The sequence below is a fragment of the Diospyros lotus genome, chromosome 4 (genome assembly GCF_014633365.1).
Source record: "Diospyros lotus cultivar Yz01 chromosome 4, ASM1463336v1, whole genome shotgun sequence".
NCBI lineage: Eukaryota > Viridiplantae > Streptophyta > Magnoliopsida > Ericales > Ebenaceae > Diospyros > Diospyros lotus.
This window is the reverse complement of record NC_068341.1, coordinates 11,524,415-11,544,912: the sequence shown is the minus strand read 5'-3', so window position 1 is coordinate 11,544,912 and position 20,498 is coordinate 11,524,415. Positions and strand designations below refer to the sequence as shown.

The following is a 20,498-nucleotide window of genomic DNA, read 5'->3' as shown; positions in this document are numbered from 1 at the left end:
ATTAAATATCACAAAAGAAAAAACTAGTGTTAGTTCCATGCGTAAATAATATTTTCGATAATATTTTAATCACGCGTACGATAGATACAAAATCCTATACAACAAGATCACCTTTGCTTACCACGTTCCAGGTATCTAACACCTCGCTGTATCCTTTGGCACCACCGTACACCGCCTTCCTTCTCTCTCTCTCTCTCTCTCACTCTCTCGTCATCATCTGGTTGAATGGCCTGACAGTGACAAAAGTCATTCTAATCTAATCTGCCTCTTCCCCTTCAATTTCTTTCTTTAGTTTTCTCCTTTCTCCCCTTCCATTATTTTACGACGTTGGTTTTACCCAAAATCTTCAGGATTCTTTGAGAGAGACAGATTAGATCCTCCCCTATGTTCTATTAGATCACAAGTTCCATCACAAAATTCTCCCAGAAAGCCAAAGAATTCTGAATTAGCAAGACAACACATATACAAACACCGAGAGAGAGAGAGAGAGAGAGAGGTGGAAAAATGGGAAGAGTGAAGCTGCAGATCAAGAAGATTGAGAACACCACCAACCGGCAGGTGACTTTCTCGAAAAGAAGAAATGGTCTCATCAAGAAGGCTTATGAACTATCTGTTCTCTGCGATGTTGATGTTGCCCTCATCATGTTTTCCCCTTCTGGGAGAGTCAGCATCTTCTCTGGAAACAACAAAAGGTACTAATTATAGCGCCCCCCCCCCCCCCCCCCCCCCCCAAATTTCTTTCTTTCTGATCATTGTTTGGTTGGTTTAATTAGTGATCTTGTGGGTTCAGTATATTGAAATTATTGTCCTCTTTTTCCTTGTTTATGTGAATTTGGGTTTCTGAAAGCATTGAAGATGTTGTTTCAAGATACTTGAATCTTCCAGAGCACGAACGCGGAAGGTGAGGCCATCTTGGCTCTACAATTTCACTAGAGAAATACACACACGCACGCGTATATAACTCACTGGTGTGTTGCTATTGACGATTTCTTCTCTCTCTCTCTCTCTCTCACTCTCTCTCTCTGAATGGAATCACAATTAAAGGCTGCATAACCAAGAGGTAAATTCTCTCTAGCTATATTTTAGTAACATTTGAAGGTTGGCAGTATCTTGTTAGTTTATTTTTGTTGATGGAAGGGAGTTCGATTTGAATGAACATTTGCAGTATGTGAAGAGGGCTTTGGCCAAGCTGAAGGTTGAAGCAGAAGCAGATAAAAGATACCAAGCTGCAAGGTAAGAGCATTCTTCATCCTCAAGAACCCCGTGCTGCTTACAACAAATCAATCTTTATAGTTTTGTTGGTATTAGACCTTGTCGTTTTTAAGTAGTGATGATTACCAATGTTATGTTTAGCAAACAGTTTCTTCTTTTCTTTTACCTTAAGTTTATTGTGTAAAAAAATATATTTTTGCACAATTTTCGTTCACAACATGTCATTTTACTAATTACAATCATATTATTTGTACGTGATTAATTATTCAATGTTGTCTTGTTATCAAATGAAGCAGCCCTGTGAGTGCAGATTCCCAGATGGAGGTAACTTTCATATGGCCCTCTTGACCCATAAATTTCACCAAGAAAATTGCTTTCTTAAACCCTTCTTAATTTTTACTCAAAAAGTTATCCATATTTCTTTTGATCACAGGAACTTCAACAAGAAATTTTTCGTTGCAAGTCTCAGTTGGAGGAAATGGAGAAAAGGTTGAGGTACTCCTGCTAACACCTTTCATTGCATGTATAAAACCCTAATAATCAACATCATCTTTAATATATAGAATTGTTAATCATAACATTAATAATGGAAAATCTATCAAAATAACTGAGAAGCATCATGAAAGTGCAGCTGAAACATGGTTCTTCCGTGATTATCATTTTCCATCTCCAGATCTACTTAATTTCTGCCCATTAAGAGCCTTCATCTTTTGCATATTTCCCAGGATTTTCGAAGGTAATGCTTCCGAAATTACCACTCTCTCTGAGGCCCAGTACCGGGAGCACATCCTTGAGGAGACACTAAAATGTGTCCGTTTACGCAAGGTATATAATTGGATAGACAGTTTCTTTTATAGCATTGATGAGATAATATTCATTAGAGAACAGTTCATGGTTATATATAGAATGAGATTTCTGTATGAAGATAATTTTCTATACTGCTACTGACAAAAAATGTAAATATGCTTAATTAACAGCAAGTTTTGGAGGAGAAATATGACTATCCGGGCGTGCAATCAACTTCGCAGGTCTGAATAGAACATCTAATTTCTGATTGTACTCTCCATATAGGTGACGTCAGGCTCATTATACGGAAGAACACTACAAGTACTAAAGTGCGTTCTTCTTCTTCTTTGTATTTGTAGTTGCATCTGCCTCCAGAGGATGGGAATTTAAACAGCTTTGTTGCGAGAAATCCAGATCACATCTTGGATTGGCTACCGCAGAGAGATCCACAAGTGCAGATCATGAACTTTCTGGGTTCAAATGGCCTTCTGCCGCTCAGGTACCAACACTCAACATGCAAAATATATGAATATACATAATTAACCTCAGAGATGAGTACTTAAGAAACATACATGATAACTTAGGGTTTAATTTTGTTTAATGTTCTATCCTCGTGTTTTGTTGGTGGTTTTTTCAGAGAAGAGGGTCAGGTGGGCATAGAGAACATATTGCCAGCAGCAGCAGCAGCATCTTCGAGCTTTCTGCAGGGCCAAAACGTAGTACAGCTGGAGGATGAGACGAGCCCAAGCAGTACTACAGGCATGGAGGAAGATGACAACATCAGCATGCAAAGACACCACCACTTGATCGGGCAGCAGGTTACAGATGTCAACCTTTCACCTTGGACTGAATTTTTTCATCAAACAGGTTCCCACTTCTCATTTTTCGTCCTTTCTTATAGTTTATTCTTCTTCCTTTTTTTTTTTTTTTTTTTTGCTTGGGTGGGTATTAGGTTAGTTATTATTATATACCCTTATCCAAGCAACAAGAATAATGATATTAAAACATTCTTTTATTATACCTTCTTATGCATAGACTACTGGAAATAAATTTAAATATAAATACAATTTATGGAAAGTGAAGAATTATTTAAAAATGTGAGCCTTTAGTTACATGGAATAAGAAGTTAAAAAGAGTGTTTAGATATGTGCTTTTAATTAATAAATGAATAGTGTATGTATAAGTAGTCTATAAATAAAAACCTAGCTAAAAAGTTATGAGATATAGGATGGAGTGCCATGAATTCTTGAATAAAATAATCTGCATTTTGTTCCTCTCTCTCTCTAATTTTCTTCAACCATTATTGACTTATAAGTTATATAATAAGACGAGAAGTTTCTTTGCCTCCCCATATACTTTCAACAATAATTTAGGGTTATTCTCTTCATATTTGAATTTTAAATTTATTTTGAATTTTATATTTTAAGTATTTATTTTGAAATTGTTGAAAATACTTTTTTTACAGCGTTTTCAACGTATTTGTGATAAAAACAATCAAAACGATTTCTTATTGTTTTGAGTTTTTTTATAATTTTTTGTTTTCAAAAATATGTTTTTAAAAATATGAAATAAACACATTTTTATTATTTTAAAAAACTAAAAATTAAAAATAATAAAGAGAACAGGGTCTTAATAATCATTTCTATAAAAAAAAAAAAGGCTATACATATAATATGAGAGAGATGAAACCTTTTAAATCCACAAGTCAAGACTTGAATTTATATATATATAGAGAGAGAGAGAGAGAGAGAGTAAATTATAATCTACTCAAGAGATTTGTCTTAATTATAATAAGTATTTCTCATGTTTTAAGAATAATAAACATTACCTCTGATATAGTTTGGATTTAGTTGGCACAATGAGTTAATAGATATTAATAAGTTTTTTTTGTGCTAATTGGGAATCTAAAACTGACTTGACTGGCCAACCACGAGCCTAGCTAGGATCATGGAGAAAGAACAACAGAAAGAGATGCATGGGAGATGAGAGGAGAGTCTCTCTCACCGTTGGAAGAAAAATAGAGGAAGATAATTCTTCTTAAAGTCATGGAAGATCTCTTTAATTTATTCTCAAAACCTCAAATATATCACCTATTTTTAGGCCAAACTTCAAGTGAGCGTATTTTTTTTTTAATAACAAAATGTGGCAATAGTTAAAGACTAAGATTAGATTAGTTTAAATATTGAATTTGAGATAAGATAGTTTGAGTGAGAGTTAGAAATTTAAGTTATCCCTTGATTTTGTTTATCATTTTCTATAAATATTTTGTATATTAATCATAAAAAATCATTTAAAGCAATATATGTTATATTGTTTTGGCTGTTGTTGCAATTTTTTTCACCCCTTGGGGTGCAGACGACCCCAGTTAGTGTTGTAGAATATCTGTCAATTTTGAATGATTTTTCATTTTTCTCTCTCCTCTTCCTTCGTCTTCTCCATAAGTCTCCAGTTATCGTTATCGCCAACTGTCTCATCTCATCGCTCGCATGTCGACTGCCGTTGCATCCTTTCTTGCCGCGGAAAGGCAGTGAGACACTAGGCAACAAGGCAGCTAGAGGCGAGGCAACGATGAGAAGAGGCAATTGTGAGAAGGGGAGAGAAAGAAACATGATGAGTTTAAGAGAGATTCACCATTCATCCTAAAATGATTTTTTTACCCTTATATTAACCAGATGTCACGTTCATCCTAGTTAATAGGGGTGAACAAAAATTGCACTCACAAAACATGGTCTTATATTTTTTAAGTAGACAACAAAAATCAAACAATAAGTTTATTTTTCATTTCCTCAACTAAAACTAAAACTGAACAATACATAAAAAGAACTGCCAGAGCGTGCAGCATGCTATGACCATGAGCCTTATATATTTTAAATATGTATAAAAGCATTTGCCTTGTATTTGATAGTAGACTTGATTTTGAGTTTCCTTACACGTTATAATCAAGGTTAATATTTGCAAATGACACTATTAGCATACCTAATTTTCATTTCATTAATTCCTAGAGTTTTTAGGGGTAATTAGTTTTTAATACGAAAGGAAATGCAAACCTCATAACTCTATTTTTTTTTCTTTGTAATTTCAGTTAAAATGAAAGAAAATTAAATCGATCTATTAAAATTAATGTTGCATGTGGCTGCTTGTCAACTCATAAGAAATTTTAAACTCAAACAAGATTATATTTGTGCTTCTATACTTTAATTTGAAGTAGGAAGAGGTTTGTATGATTAAGTACATGAGTTGTGGGTTTGAATTTTTTCACACTCAAACTACAAGAGGATAAATAAGAAACGTGTCGTGGTCTAATTGTATCGAGTTTTTTATTTATAAAAATAAAAATAAGAACAGTGAATACTAGAAAAAATCAAACAAGTGGTTGAATTTCAGGTGAATATATATTTGTATGTATGTTGGGATATAATGAATTATAACATGTTGCAGGAAGTGGGCAGTTTCCGGCTCCACAAGGCAGAGAAGGAGCACTGCAAGAACTACTTCTGTCTCAATTGACGCCTTGAACCAGTCTGTATTGGTCGTGTATTATATTTAATGTAGTTTATATATATGTTACTGTCCTTGTTCACTACCTCAATTCCCTAAACACCTTGTTGCTAGCCCAGCTGGTTGCGAAGGATCCATCAAAGACACTTGGGTTTTTTTTTTCTTTGAACTTTTCATATGCATGTTCTTCCCAGAGGAAAATCCACTGCCATTATGGGCCTCTAAGCAAATATATTTGGTTGAATTATTTGTAGATCCAGTTGGAGAATTCTATATTAGGTCCTGATTGATGTTCTGTTCTTTTTGTTTATCAATGTTGATTGGGTAACGTGTCTGTTAGTTTTTTCTTGTGATTGTCTGGAGCTTGGAAATCTTTCAATTCGCTGCTTTGTGCCTTTTATCTAGACTCCAGCGCTTTGTTCTGGATGGCATGGCATGGTTTATTGTCCAATTAGTGTGCATAATGATGTTTACTCAGCACATAAGTCAAGCAATCGAGCAATCGATAGGTCGGTGTTAGTTCAGTGGGTCGTAAATTTAATCTTTGTCCTGCACAGTAAGATAAAACTTCATATTTACAATTTACCTCTCTTAATGTAATCGAAAACATGAGTACTAAAAGCCATGTAAAAACAATTATCCCAAGTGTACATGATGATGCGTGTAGACAAATTTTATGTATCAAGTATTTTATTCTTATTTTCATATCATGCGTGTTATATTAGGGGATGTCAATTTGGATCAGGTTGGTTTGACCCAACTCAAACCCATTTAAGACCCTTCAACACGAATATGGCTATGAGATTTTAGTTTAGGCCATCTCCAACTACACTCCTTATTCTCTCCCTATTATATTATAAATAATTCATTCCCTATTCTGATTTTGTTTACAAAATTATGCGTGCTCCAATCATACTCTCTATTCTCCTCCCTATCACACTCTCTATCCCACTTATTTATTAATAAATTTCAATTCTATTTATTTTACCTCACTTATAATTTTTATTATTATAAGATTTTATTATTTATTTGATAATTTAATAATAAATATGATGGTATTATATTTTTATAATATTTAATATATTTATAAATAAATTTACTAATATTTTTTTAAAATGATTATTTAACAAAATTATTTAAAATATTTTCATAATTCGAAATTTAATTGTCAAATTGTGTAAAAAAATCACAAAAATAAATACTATCCTTGTGATATAATAATTATTATTTTAAATACAATATTAAATAATCTAATTGAGTAATTTCAACATTCATTTTTAGGATCAATTTCAAAACATTACATTAAAACATATAAAAAAATTATGTAATACACAAAATCAATAATCAAATACACACATACACATATAAACATATACACACATACACATTACATTAAAATAATGAGATACACATATCACTACAAGAAATTAGCCTTCTTGTGGTAAAATATTTTGTCACAATAACTATGAAAATTATCACAACATATATGACAAAAATATTTGTCATCATGTTAGTCACAACAAGTTTGTCTTAATAAGTATATTGTGACAAAACTAATTTTTGTCACAATATCAACAATTTTATTGTGAGAAAATATATTTTGCCACTTAAACCAACTTATTATGACAAATTATTTTGTTGTAAAAGATTTTTTTTTTTGTCACAATAGGTACTATTTAGTCACAATAAATTCAAATTTTAGTTAAAAATCATATGTTTTATCATGACAAAATGCATCTTGTGACAAAAAATATTGTCACAATTTAAATAGTGACAAAATTTATTTGACATCATTTTTAATGTGATAAAATTAATTTTGTTAATTATTTAATATTGTGACAAATAATTTTTTGATAAAATAGAAATAGTGACAAAATAAATTTCTCAAAATTATTCAATAGTGATAAAATATTTTTGTTAATGACCCAATAGTGACAAAAATATTTGTGTCAGTAATTAGTATAGGTGACAAATTTTTTTTGTAAGAAAATATGAATATTGATGAAATTATTTTTCATAAAATTAAAAAATGTGATAAAAATATTTTTTTCAAAATTATGAAAGGGTGACAAATATTTTTGTCATATTCTCAATGTCTCAATAGTGACAAAAATATTTTGTTAATAATTCACACAAGTGACGAATTTCTTTAGTAAGAAAATATTAATACCAATGAAATTATTTTGTCATAAAATTCAAAAATATTTTGTCATAAAATTCAAAAATATTTTGTCATAATTTAAATAGTGACAAAACTTATTTGACATAACTTTTAATGTGATAAAATTAATTTTGTCGATTATCAAATATTGTGATAAATATTTTTTTGATAAAATAGAAATAGTGACAAAATAAATTTGTCAAAATTATTCAATTGTGACAAAATATTTTTGTTAATGTCCTGATAGTGAATAGTGAAAAAAATATTTGTGTTAGTAATTAGTTCAGGTGACAAAATTTTTTAGTAAAAAAATATTAATATTGATGAAATTATTTTTCATAAAATCAAAAAATGTGACAAAAATATTTTTGTCATATTCTGAATGTCCCAATAATGACAAAAATATTTGTGTTGATGGAATTATTTTTAAGACATATCTTATTCATCCTTATATCAAATAAAAAATTTAAAAAAAGCATGAAAATATTAAAGTCAACAATGTTAAATATAATAAATAAAATCAACAATATAAATAAAAAAACTTCATATATGGAAAGTCATCATTTCTCAAATAATAATAATGCTCCAAAACAATACTACTTTCACCAAACATCATTGATCTTCATCAAACATCCTTGATCTTCACCAAACATACAAATTAAATAAAGTTACTTGGCACCAAACATTCTTGATATCTTCATCTACTTGTTGCTCCATAATTCCTCTTGTTGTTCCATAATTTCAATCTACCAAAAAGAAAATCATTAGAATAAATGAAAATTAAATTAATGAATTTGAATTGAATAAAGCACTTAATTAATAATGAAATTATATATTTACCTTCATGAAAACAAGTAGATGTATTTACTTCACCACTTCGTTCACGTCTTAATTCATCAATCAAAAATTTAAGTTAATCATAAGATTCTTGTAAGCTACTTATTTTGATTTGTTGGTTTTGTATTTGCTCTCTTAATTTAGTATTTCGTTTTTCAGATTCAATCTTTTCAATTTCTAAAAGAGCTTCTAGTTCCAGTTCTCTAGATTTACTTGGTTTCACCCCATAACCAAGTTCATGAATATATCCAGATTTTGGCTTCAAAACCTTTTCAAGAATCTGGCGCCCAGTCATTTCAATACCATCCTCCATTGTTTTGACCCAAAGAGCATTCATTTGCTCCTATAAAAATAAAAATAGAAGTTAATTCAAGCAAAAAAATTATATAAATTAATAGTTAAAATAATATATCATTAAAAATTAATAAAATGAAATTACTTACATAGTTTTCTTGAGCTTGTGGGTGGGTCCAAGTACCACCACTTTTACGATGTGTCTCAAAATAAAGCCTTACTTCAATAGGCTGATCAATTTTGTTTTCTTGATTTTCTTCTAAAATTTCTTCTAAATTTTCTTCAATAAGTTCCTATATTTAAAATTGGTAAAAAAAAAAAAAAAGAAAGCATACATAACAAAATATTTTAAAAAAATATGAAGTACAAAGTAGTTTAAATAACTATACTTCAACTTATAACTAATGAAACATACAATTTCATACATGCGTTGACAGTAAAACTTTGAACCTAATGTGTGTGAAACTTGCATCTTTGCTCGATTACTTGTATTTGATGCACTTTGAGCCTACAAATTTATACAATATATAATAATACAACAACAACATATCCAGCCTTTATCCCACTATGTGGGGTCGGCTACATGAATTCTAGACGTCCATGTATTTCTATCTTTTGTCATATCTTCATTGAGATCCATACACTTCATATCAAACTTTAATGTCTCTCCCAAAGTCTTCTTAGGTTTGCCTCTACCTCTTTTTTTCATTAATTGTTCCATTTCATCAACTCTCCTCATAGGAGCGTCTCTTGGTCTCCTTCTCACATGACCAAACCATCTTAGTCTAGTCTCTCCCATCTTTTCCTCTATTGGCATTACTCCTATCTTATTACGAATAACTTCATTTCTAATTTTATCTTTTCTTGTATGGCCGCACATCCATCTTAACATCTCATCTCCGCTACACTCATCTTTTGCTCATGTTGGTATTTGATTGCACAACATTCTGAGCCGTACAATAAAACTGGTCTTATAGTTGTCCTATAGAATTTTCCTTTCAATTTTAATGGGATTTTACCATCATATAACACCCCCGATGCATTTCTTCATTTTAGCCAACCTGCCTTAATTCTATGTATGATAATGACATCCTCGTGAATTTTTCCATCTTTTTCAATCACTGATCCCAAATATCGAAAATGGTCTTTTCTTTGTAAGATTTGATTTTCCAATTTTATTATAACATCCTCCATTCTTGCATTCTTACTAAATTTACATTCCATATATTCTGTTTTCTTTCTGCTTAATTTAAATCCCTTAGATTCTAAATTGTTTCTCCATAACTCAAGCTTAATGTTCACTCTTTCTTTTGTTTCATCCACTAACATTATGTCGTTTGCAAATAGCATACACCATGGCACCTCTGTCTGAATATCTTTAGTGAGTTCATCCATTACTAAAGTAAATAAGTATGGACTTAGTGCAGAACCTTGATGCAATCCTATTGTAATTTTAAACGGTTCAGTATCCCATCCGCATGTTCTGACCCTTGTCTTGCACCATGATACATGTCCTTAAGGGCTTGTATATAGGCTATTCGGACTCCTTTCTTCTCTAAAACCCTCCATAATACTTCTATAGGGACCCTATCATAGGCTTTTTCTAGATCTATAAACACCATATGTAGGTCCTTCTGATGATCCCGATACCTTTCCATTAGGCGCCTCAGTAGGTATATAGTTTCCATTGTTGACCTACCAGACATGAAAACAAACTGATTTTCTGATACCTCTGTTTCTTTTCTGAGCCTCTGCTCTATTACTCTCTCCCAGAGTTTCATGGTATGGCTCATTAACTTAATTCCTCTGTAATTTTCACAGTTTTGAACATCTCCTTTGTTCTTATATATAGGGACCAAAGTACTCTTCCTCCATTTATCTGGCATCTTTTTTTATTTAAGAATCGCGTTAAATAATTTCGTTAGCCAAGAGATACCCTCTTCTTCCATGCATTTCTATGCTTCTATTGGTATATTATCCGGTCCCACAGCCTTATGATTTTTCATCTTATTTAATGCTTGCCTTATTTCATTTGGACTTATGCGTCGATAAAATGTATAGCTCACGTTCCCTTCGGAGTTACTAAGATGTCCCAACCTAACTCTTGTGTTGCCATCATCATTGAATAATTTTGTGAAATACTCATTCCATCTCTCCTTAATCGCTCCCTCATTCACTAATACATTTTGATTTTCATCTTTTATGCATTTCACTTGATTTAAATCCCTTGTTTTTCTTTCTCTTGCTTTAGCTAATTTATATATATTCTTTTCTCCATCTTTTGTATCAAGTCGTTTATATAGATTCTCGTATACTTTTGATCTTGCTTCACTAACAACTTTTTTTGCTGCCTTTTTTGATTCTTTATAATTTTTTTGATTTTTTTCATTATTGCACTGATATACAGCTTTATAGCAATTTTTCTTATTTTTAATTTTCAATTGCACTTCTTCATTCCACCACCAAGACTCCTTAAGGTTAGGGGCTCTACCATTTGTCTCTCCAAGCACTACCTTTGTTGTGTTTCTCAAGGCATTAGCCATTTCTCTCCACATTTGGTTTGTCTGTCCTTCTCCATTCCATTCTCTTCTACCGCTTAATTTTTCTTTGAAGATTAGATGTTTCTCCCCTTTTAAATCCCACCACCTAATTCTTGGATTTTGTTTTATGTGATTTTTTCTCTTCCAATTTCTTACTTGGACGTCAAGTACTAGAAGTCTATGTTGAGTAGTCAAACACTCTCCCAGTATCACCTTACAATCCCTATAACATACCCGGTCCTCTTGTCTCATGAGGAAGTAATCTATTTGGGTGCTTGATGTGATATTTTTAGATGTGATTAAGTGTTCATCCCATTTTTTGAACCTAGTATTGGTTATGATGAGCCCATATGCCATTGCAAAATCTAGAATAGACTTACCCTCATTATTAATTTCCCCGAATTCATACCCTCCATGTACCTCTCTATAGCCGTTTCCATCTCTACCCACGTGACCATTTAAGTCACCTCCTATAATCACTTTCTCTTCTCTTTGTATCATTTGTATGAGTCCCTCTAGGTCCTCCCAGAATTTTGTTTTTATCTCTTCACCTAACCCCACTTGTGGTGCATATATACTAAAGATATTCATAGTCATTCTTCCTAGAATAACCTTCACTATAATAATCCTATCCCCTATTCTCTTTACATCTACTATCTCATCTACTAAGCTTTTATCCATAATGATCCCCACTCCATTTTTTGCTCGATCATTTCCTGTGTACCATATTTTATATCCATTTTCTGACAAAGTTTTTGCTTTTTTCTCTACCCATCTCGTCTCTTGAAGGCACATAATATTAATCTTTCTTCTAATCATCACATCTACCACTTCCATAGCTTTGCCTGTTAATGTTCCTATGTTCCATGACCCAATCCTTAATCTATGATTTTGATTTTGGTTTTAACTTTGAATTTGCTTTTGCTTTTTATTTTGATTTTGTTTTTGGTTTTGGTTTTGGTTTTGATTTTGTTTTTGGTTTTGATTTTGATTTTGATTTTGATTTTGATTTTGATTTTGACGTTGGACTAACTTCTTTACCCACATCCATCCAAGCAAATGCGGGAACCCTTGCTCATTTGTCACTACATCCGGGCGCCGATATAGCGGCCCTAGCTCACTTGATACTACACGCGAGCAGTGTAGCGCGTCGCTATGAAGGGTTACGCCCACGCCCAAACGTTTTTTCATAATTTGTCTAGAGTTCATATTTTAGATCCGACTAAGTTTTACGTTGGCTGTCGGCTATCTAACACAACCCTCCTCCTTTATCCGGGCTTGGGACCGGCAGTGGATAACATCCCTAGGCAGAGTTATATAATATATAATAATAAGAGAAAAAAAAGTACTATGAACAATTAAATCACAGATGAAAAAATTTTAGAAAATTTATTTATTGTATCTAAATTTATTAGAAATAAAAGATTACCTTAAATTTTTCCTTTTCAAAATGAGTACATAAAGCTTTCCAATCATTCGATTCCATGTGATCGACGGGATTTTCACGAGCTTCTTCCGGGGTAGCAAATTTCTTGTAATGCATGTGGTATTGGTATTTGTAAATCATAAAACGCCTACCCATAATCTTATCCACTACTTTTTTTGTACGTGGATCACTCAAGTCTATATCAAATTCACTCTACAAATATTTAGTTCAAAATAAGTTATTTTTATATTATAAAACTTAATTAACATATAAAAGTTCTTCTAAGAAAATAAAAAATTATAAATATATCTCACCTCGATTTTTGAGAAAATGGGCTTCTTAAGAGCATCTGTCATTTTTTTCCAATAAAACACCCTTAATGGTGCCAACAATTTAGTGACAACTCCTATCTCCATTTTAAATATCTTTTCAGTAGGGCCTATTGGTAGATGCATTAATTTTTTAATAATAACTTCTCCAATCTTTTTACCCTCTTTCATCCGCTTTTTAACCTCAAATCCTTTAGTTATTCCCCGATCTCTTTTATTTGTATTGCCCGCTGTAATTTAACCATATTGTACAAATAAGGTAAGTTTATCAAACTAAACTAAAATTAAAATTAATAAAATAGAAATATCATCAATGGATAAATAATTAATTGAAAATCCAAACAAATATAAATAAATAACTAACCTCCACCAATTGTTGACTCAATTGTCACCGTATCATTTGGAGAAATTGATGAACTCCCAATGTTATTCAAAGTGGATGGTGGAATACCATCATTTGTTTTTTGGAGTGTTGAATCTTTTTCTCCAAGTTGTGTAGTATGAACCATGATTGGCAAAGTGACGTTCTTCTTGGAATTATATGGCAAAGTAGTGGATTTTTTTTATGTATTAGAAATCTTTGATGGTAAAGTATTGGATTTGGATTACACACGTGTAACAGAAATATTTAACGGTGGAGTAGTGGACTTTGATTTCAAAATAACTGTTTTTTTTTACCAGGTGCCACAGCAATTAAATTTATTATATAATAGAACAAAAATATGTAAGTGATCCATAGTACTATTGTTTATCGACTATCAAATTATATTAACGTAAAACTCCATGGAATATGGTGAATTCTTGTTAATTATATATGTACTTTTGGCATCTAAATTAGTTATATATATATCCTTCAGTGCAAGCAACCAAAGTTATCATATTGGCAAACAAAGCTTGAGCATGGTAATTAACAGTAGTACGTACTGATGCCAACTAACAGCTAATCAAATGTTGGGTCTCAAAATCTAGTTGCAAGAATCGATTCAATTAATCAAATAGCAAGCAGCACATATATGCCCAACAATTAATGTCAATAAGTAGGAAGATTATATGTATAGTATCTATTAAATCAAATTAAATTAACGTAAAACTCCATGGATCAAATACGGTGAATTCATTTAGGATCAAATATGTTTCAGAAGGAAGGAGCTTAAGGGCCACGGGGAGGGGTTGCTTTTATGTTTTCATTTTGGAACTTTTATGTTGCTTAACCAAAGAGGTTTGCAAATAATTTTAGGTTATTTTTATATCACTAATTATAATAATTTTTATTTTTATTTTTTTGTCTCACTAAGTGAGGATGATTCTACATATATATATATATCAAACGAGGCCTTGAATATTCCAACCATAGATCCAATATTACATATCATCTGAGAAAGAAATCATAGAATATTAAGGGGTACAATATTATTATATAATCCTCAAATCTAATTTACCTTCATAATGCTCAATGCCGATGTTTGCCGAACACAACTGGTCTAAGTTCATCAATATCTCCGGCGATGCTCGGATTTAGTTCTGGAATAAGATTAGTTTCTGGGGGAATTTGATTTTGAACATGTTGAAGGTTTGCATAAGAGTCTACAAATTCCTTAAAAAATGCTCGATAAATTTGCAGATTGATAACCTAAAAAAAAAAAAAAATCACACATAATTAGCAAATTAAGTCCAGAACTCAAAAAGATTAAGGATTTAGGGTTCATCATACATGCTGTTAGAGGATAAGAATTTCAGATACACAGCCATAATTAAGTCAGATCTTGAATCCTAACTTGAGCCTCATATATCATTGTAGCAATAGCCTCATTACGATCTTTTATCGGAAGATGGCTCAAGAGATTGAATGTATTTTTGGAACCAAAAACTTTGTGGATAACTTCAAAATCAATATTTTCTGCTTCATTATAGAAATAAGGGGCAAAGATGCACCATTCGATACATCTTCTTCTCAAGTACTTGCAAGCACCACATGGAAAACCGATTCTTGACATGATCTTCTAGTTGTTTCTAAAGAAAAGGAGAAAGGATAAAAATTTCAGTCAAACCAAATAATACATATATATATGAATACATCAGAGATAGGTGCGAGACTTACCTCTTTGTAGATTGGAGTAATACCTGCAAACGACGGACGGGAGAGACAGAGAGAGGGCTGGAGGGAGCCTAAGAAACGCTAGAGATGAAGTTACACGAGTGATAGATCGAGAGAGAAAGACAACCAAAAGTAGAGCATCTGGTCGTGCGCAGCAATTCCACGACAGCATCTAGACTAACGCAGCAAATTTCGGAAAACTATTTGGAGACATGCTGAGGAAAATCCGAAAAGTTGTTCGGATATTAAAGAAAATAATATATAATCTCTAACTTAAGTAAATAAATAAATAATAAATAATATATATATATTTTTTATTCTTTTTTGTCTTATCCAATTTGAATCGACTGACCATGGATAAATACATATTATTATTATTAAATAAATAAATTTGGCGATAATTAAGAATATTAATACATATTATTATTGTTATTATTATTATATACATATATCCATTCTATATTTTTTGTTACAATTTTTTCACTTTTTAAATTTTACATGAGAAAATAATATTTTTAGGTGAGATCAAATTTTTACCTAAAATTTTTATTAAATAATTTTGTGACAAATTATTTTGTCATTATAAATTATCTACATCACTATATTATGACAAAATAGTTTGTCAAAATATAGTTTATCACAACTTTACTCACTTTTTGAATTTGACATGAGAAAACTCTATTTTGTCACAAAAAATATATTTTTCGTGACAAAATTTAATCCATTACAATTATTTTTGTTACAATATATTAAATTTCTTGTAGTGTATACACATAATAAATAATTAAATACATAAAATAATCAAATACACACAAAACAAATAATCAAGTATACAAAATAATTAAATACATACATACACAAAATATATAATCAAATACACAAAATAATTAAATACACTCATATAAAAAAATAATAATTAAATACATAAAATATAATTCACTCAATACTTCAATACATATAAAATATATATAAAATGGAATAGGGAGCAAATTTTAGCTCTTCATCTATAAATAGTCATTTTAATGAAAATCAAATTTTAAAAAATGACAAAACATATAGAGAGCTGCGTCTCCTCATTTCTTGACTTAGGGAGAATTCTGGCCATGGGTAGAAGATGCCCTTAAAAGGAGTTTTAGTCAATAGTTGGCGCGGGCGGGTTATTGTCTACCCATTTCAGTTCAAAATACAAAATTCCCCCCAGAGTCGAGACTCACCTCCCCTCAATCCACATTCCACGTCCACCACAACCAGGCTCTATCATACACAGCCACGTCATCTCCTTCTCGATCTCAAATATATTATAATTCTGATGAAAGAAATTGAGAGTCTGTTCAGTTACAAGTAATATTTTTATTTTTTTTAAATTTAAATTATATTAAATAATTAAAATTCTTGTTAAAAAATATTATTTTTTTTTCAATTTTATACTAGGAATTAGAAAACATCCGTTTTAATCTTTTCTAATTTTTTTAAAAAATAAATATTATAATTTTTTAAATATAAAACATTAAGACATCTTCGATTATAAAGTTAGAATAAAAAGATAAAAATATTTTCTTAAACTCAAGCATGAGGTTTTGATTATCTCAGGTCATTGATGTTCATATCTTCTGTATTAAGAATTTTATACTTAGAATTGATGATGGAAAATGTTTTCGTATTTATAATTACTCCTAGACCTTGAAAATATAGTCGCTAATAATAAATACACGTGTTTGTTAGAGAGTTAATTTAAAGTCGCCATCCAACCTAAGTTTAGAAGGGACACATGGTAAATACGTCTCAACAATTCAACTAGTCTTTTGCTCAATGAAGATTCTTCAGATTTTTCGGCCTCAATCATCATTCCAAAGATCATGGAGATGGGGATGGGGATTATCCTAAACTTATTGGAAATGATTATCATATCCATATTACAAAGATTATGACTTCACAAGGGACGGGAGTCAAATCCCAGAAGTTCAAAAAGAAAATTCTTATCTTGACAAAAGGATAAAAAAAAAGCAACCAAGACGAGTAAGGGATTCCTCTATTCCTTGAGTTTTCAGCTACATACTTTATCTTGAATAACTTTGTGAACTGACTTAAATGTTGGAGTGATTATAGGAGAACGAGTCCCAAGTTCTATTTTATAAATACTTAATCCAATATACAAGAGACTCCATTTTGTAGATACTTAATCTGAGATACGGGAGAGTAATTGGCTCTCCATCATCAAGAATATAATTGTTCCCCTATATAAGTTAAAAATATCAAGTTCCAGTTTGGGGTTCTATTATTTAAAAATTAATACGAGCTAAAGTTGTCCTGCAAATAAGTTCAATTTAACATAATCTAAAAATGATTAATTTATAATTTTTGAAGTTGGGAAGCTCCTCAGTAAACTCGATCGTATATAATTTTGAAAATGCAACCACACAATTATAATTTTGGAGTGGGTAATTGGAGAGAGATGGGGGTTATATATATTGGAGAGCAATGAATATCATTTAATAATTTAGCCAAATCAGTGTCTTCTGAAATAATATAATAATGGTTATTAATCGTAATATTGTAACACAATTGAAACGGTAACAGTATTTTTAATATTAGCTAGAGAGAGAAGTAGTAGTATATCATGAACTTTTGTTAGACAAAGCACTATTTTGTAATAAATAAAAATGTTAAATAGGAAGCATTTTTTAAACAAAAATTGACAGGCTGACTGACTGACTAGGTGTGACATTTAGAAAAATTAGGAGATAAGATGATAATATGGTAAAATCAGGTGAGTGTTGTGTTTGGGGGGGCGGCGGCATCGGACCCAAACTTGAAATGAAAACAGAGATGAAGAGGTGAGAGAGTTTTAGAAGGCGGGAGGGAGGGAGGGACACTCCCAATAGTGAATATCCTTTGAATTTCAAAAAATTTCAGGGAAGAGGCGTTTCAACATTTTGTCAAATATCAAATGTCAAAACTCCGAAACCTCATCAAAAAGAGCTACCAAATCAGAACGCTTCTGAGAGCGCGCAAACACATAATTTTCAAACTCCACCCAGATGGCGCTATTTGCTCTCTCTCCTCTCTCCTCTCTCTTTACAAAGCCAGTCCCACTCCCATTCTCCTCCCAAGTCACAACCCCACAGCTCCACTCGCAATCCATCTTCTTTCTTCTCTCTCTCCCTACCCTACCGCCGGGTTCCATCCCGGTCCGCACTAGAGCGAGAGACGGCAATGGCGGACAAGGAGAATTCAGTGCGTCTCACTCGCTTGGCGAAGAAGAGGGCGGCCGAAGCCGTGGCCGCCCCGGAACCTCAACCCGCCACCAAGAAGAGGGTGGTTTTGGGCGAGATTACGAACTCGTCGAATCCCCCGGCGACTGGGGATCTGGATTCCAAGCGGAAGTGCCGGACGAGCAAGAAGGTCAAGAAGGCAGTGGCCACAAAGAAAACAGCGGCGGCGCCAGACATTGATGAGAAACCGGAGGATCCCCAAATGTGTGTCTATTACGCGTCTGATATATACGCGTATCTTCTTAACTTGGAGGTTAGTTTCGTTATTGCAGCTTGATTTTGAGAACTAGGAAATGGCTTGGAGTAAAAAAGAAAAAAATTGTCGAAATTTGTTGTTTTTCACATTGTTGGGTTGGATCTAATGCAAATAAGCGTTCTTAGTTCTAAGAAGTGGGTTGGTGTCAAACTTAATTCATTTTTCATGTAACATTTTTGGGTATTGGAATTCAGGTGGAAGCTAAGAGGAGGCCATTGGGGGATTACATTGAGAAGGTCCAGAAGGATGTGAGCGCCAATATGAGGGGTGTTTTGGTGGATTGGTTAGTGGAAGTTGCAGAGGAGTACAAGCTTTGCTCGGACACTTTGTATCTATCGATCTCCTACATTGATAGATTTTTATCACTCCATGCTCTCAATAGGCAGAGGCTCCAGTTGCTTGGAGTTTCCTCAATGCTTATAGCGGCGTAAGCATCTAATTGTGCTGTTGCCTTTGTAGATTACCAATTTGGATGATCAATAATTAAGTTTTTTTTCCCCCCTTTCCTTCGATTGTGGCAAGCAGGAAGTATGAGGAGATCAATCCACCAAATGTTGAAGATTTTTGTTACATTACAGACAACACATACACAAAGCAAGAGGTGGTGAAAATGGAGGCTGATATTCTCAAATACCTGAATTTTGAATTGGGTGGTCCCACAATTAAGACATTTCTAAGGTATTCACTGTTAAAAGTCCATTTCTGATCCCCCTTTGTCATCATAGCTTCTTCTTTTCAACTAGGTAAATGGAGATTTGCTGACCGGTTGACTGATTATTCTTGCATTGCTTGTTGATTTATGCAGGAGATTCACCAGGATTGCTCAAGAAGACTACATCGTGAGTTTGGTTCTTTATTGCTCCATCATGCCAAAATTTTCTGTCTACTCTGGGTAATTAATCATTTAATTTGTCTTTCAACAGGCCCCAAATCTGGAGTTGGAGTTCCTCTGTTGCTATCTTGCTGAGTTAAGCTTGTTGGATTATGGCTGTGTGAAATTCTTACCTTCGTTGGTGGCTGCATCTGTTGTGTTTATTTCAAGGTTTACAGTCCAACCGAAATCACATCCTTGGGTAAGAGCCAAGTTTAGAATTTGAATGTTTCCCATGTCCTAAGCTATATGCATGACTAACCAAAACTAAATACTGTGTTCTTACAGAGTTCAGCCCTGCAACAATTTTCTGGATATAAACCAGCAGACTTGAAGGAATGTGTTGTTATTTTACATGACTTGCAATTAAAGAAAAGGGGAAGTGCTCTGGTTGCAGTAAGAGAGAAATACAACCAGCATAAGGTAACATTTTGATGAATTTTCCCATAATTTCATTGTTTTGTAAATTGGGGGAATATGATACTAATATTAAGTGACTTTCTTGGAACAGTTCAAATGTGCGTCAGCACTATCCTCTCCTCAGGAGATACCCAGTTCCTTTTTTGAAGATGTTGAAGATTCATAGTTGGGGTTAGCAATTCAGATGAACCTTTGGAGATTTGACGTGTAGATAATATGTTCTAAGAGTGTTCATACAGCAGAAGGATTTAGTTTATTCCATTGGAATGTCAAGCTTTGCTGAAAGGGAGATGATATTCTTAATGATTACTCTTTACACCAGAACGCTAGCAAGCTTAGCATGGTTTGCCGGTTCTTTGTTTTTGCTGGGGCATGGTCTTTTAGCGGCGCATTTGGCTGTATTACCTGTCGATGACTTGGTCTAACTCCTAATATCGTTTTCCTAGATCTGCCGATTTGCTTGATTTGTAACATTAGGCTTGCAATATGGATTCTATTGAC

The 20,498-nt window shown here is 32.5% G+C and overlaps 2 protein-coding genes across 2 annotated transcripts; both read left to right on the top strand.

Annotated features, from left to right (window-relative positions):
- The first annotated feature begins 504 nt into the window (after window positions 1-504).
- Window positions 505-5,505, top strand: LOC127799666 (agamous-like MADS-box protein AGL104). The gene is made up of 10 exons (XM_052333889.1): window positions 505-692; window positions 848-901; window positions 1,177-1,233; window positions 1,509-1,536; window positions 1,646-1,707; window positions 1,938-2,037; window positions 2,190-2,240; window positions 2,358-2,497; window positions 2,636-2,816; window positions 5,437-5,505. The coding sequence occupies exons 1-10, from the start codon at window positions 505-507 to the stop codon at window positions 5,503-5,505; spliced, it is 930 nt and encodes a 309-aa protein (XP_052189849.1).
- Window positions 5,506-18,173: 12,668 nt separating this feature from the next.
- Window positions 18,174-20,237, top strand: LOC127800675 (putative cyclin-A3-1). The gene is made up of 7 exons (XM_052335423.1): window positions 18,174-18,703; window positions 18,901-19,133; window positions 19,232-19,384; window positions 19,512-19,545; window positions 19,630-19,779; window positions 19,866-20,000; window positions 20,089-20,237. Exons 1-7 carry the CDS (start codon window positions 18,392-18,394, stop codon window positions 20,161-20,163), a joined length of 1,092 nt encoding a protein of 363 aa, XP_052191383.1. The 5' UTR covers window positions 18,174-18,391; the 3' UTR covers window positions 20,164-20,237.
- Window positions 20,238-20,498: the final 261 nt, after the last annotated feature.

What these genes read in the sequence shown, in the direction of transcription:
- LOC127800675 (XM_052335423.1), top strand. Translation starts at nt 18,392, where the DNA reads ATGGCGGACAAGGAGAATTCAGTGCGTCTCACTCGCTTGGCGAAGAAG. An exon ending in TCCTCAATGCTTATAGCGGC is followed by an intron (nt 19,134 to 19,231) that starts GTAAGCATCTAA and finishes TGTGGCAAGCAG; the next exon opens with GAAGTATGAGGAGATCAATC. An exon ending in AACCGAAATCACATCCTTGG is followed by an intron (nt 19,780 to 19,865) that starts GTAAGAGCCAAG and finishes GTGTTCTTACAG; the next exon opens with AGTTCAGCCCTGCAACAATT.
- LOC127799666 (XM_052333889.1), top strand. Translation starts at nt 505, where the DNA reads ATGGGAAGAGTGAAGCTGCAGATCAAGAAGATTGAGAACACCACCAAC. An exon ending in CCAGAGCACGAACGCGGAAG is followed by an intron (nt 902 to 1,176) that starts GTGAGGCCATCT and finishes GTATGTGAAGAG; the next exon opens with GGCTTTGGCCAAGCTGAAGG. An exon ending in ACCACTTGATCGGGCAGCAG is followed by an intron (nt 2,817 to 5,436) that starts GTTACAGATGTC and finishes AACATGTTGCAG; the next exon opens with GAAGTGGGCAGTTTCCGGCT.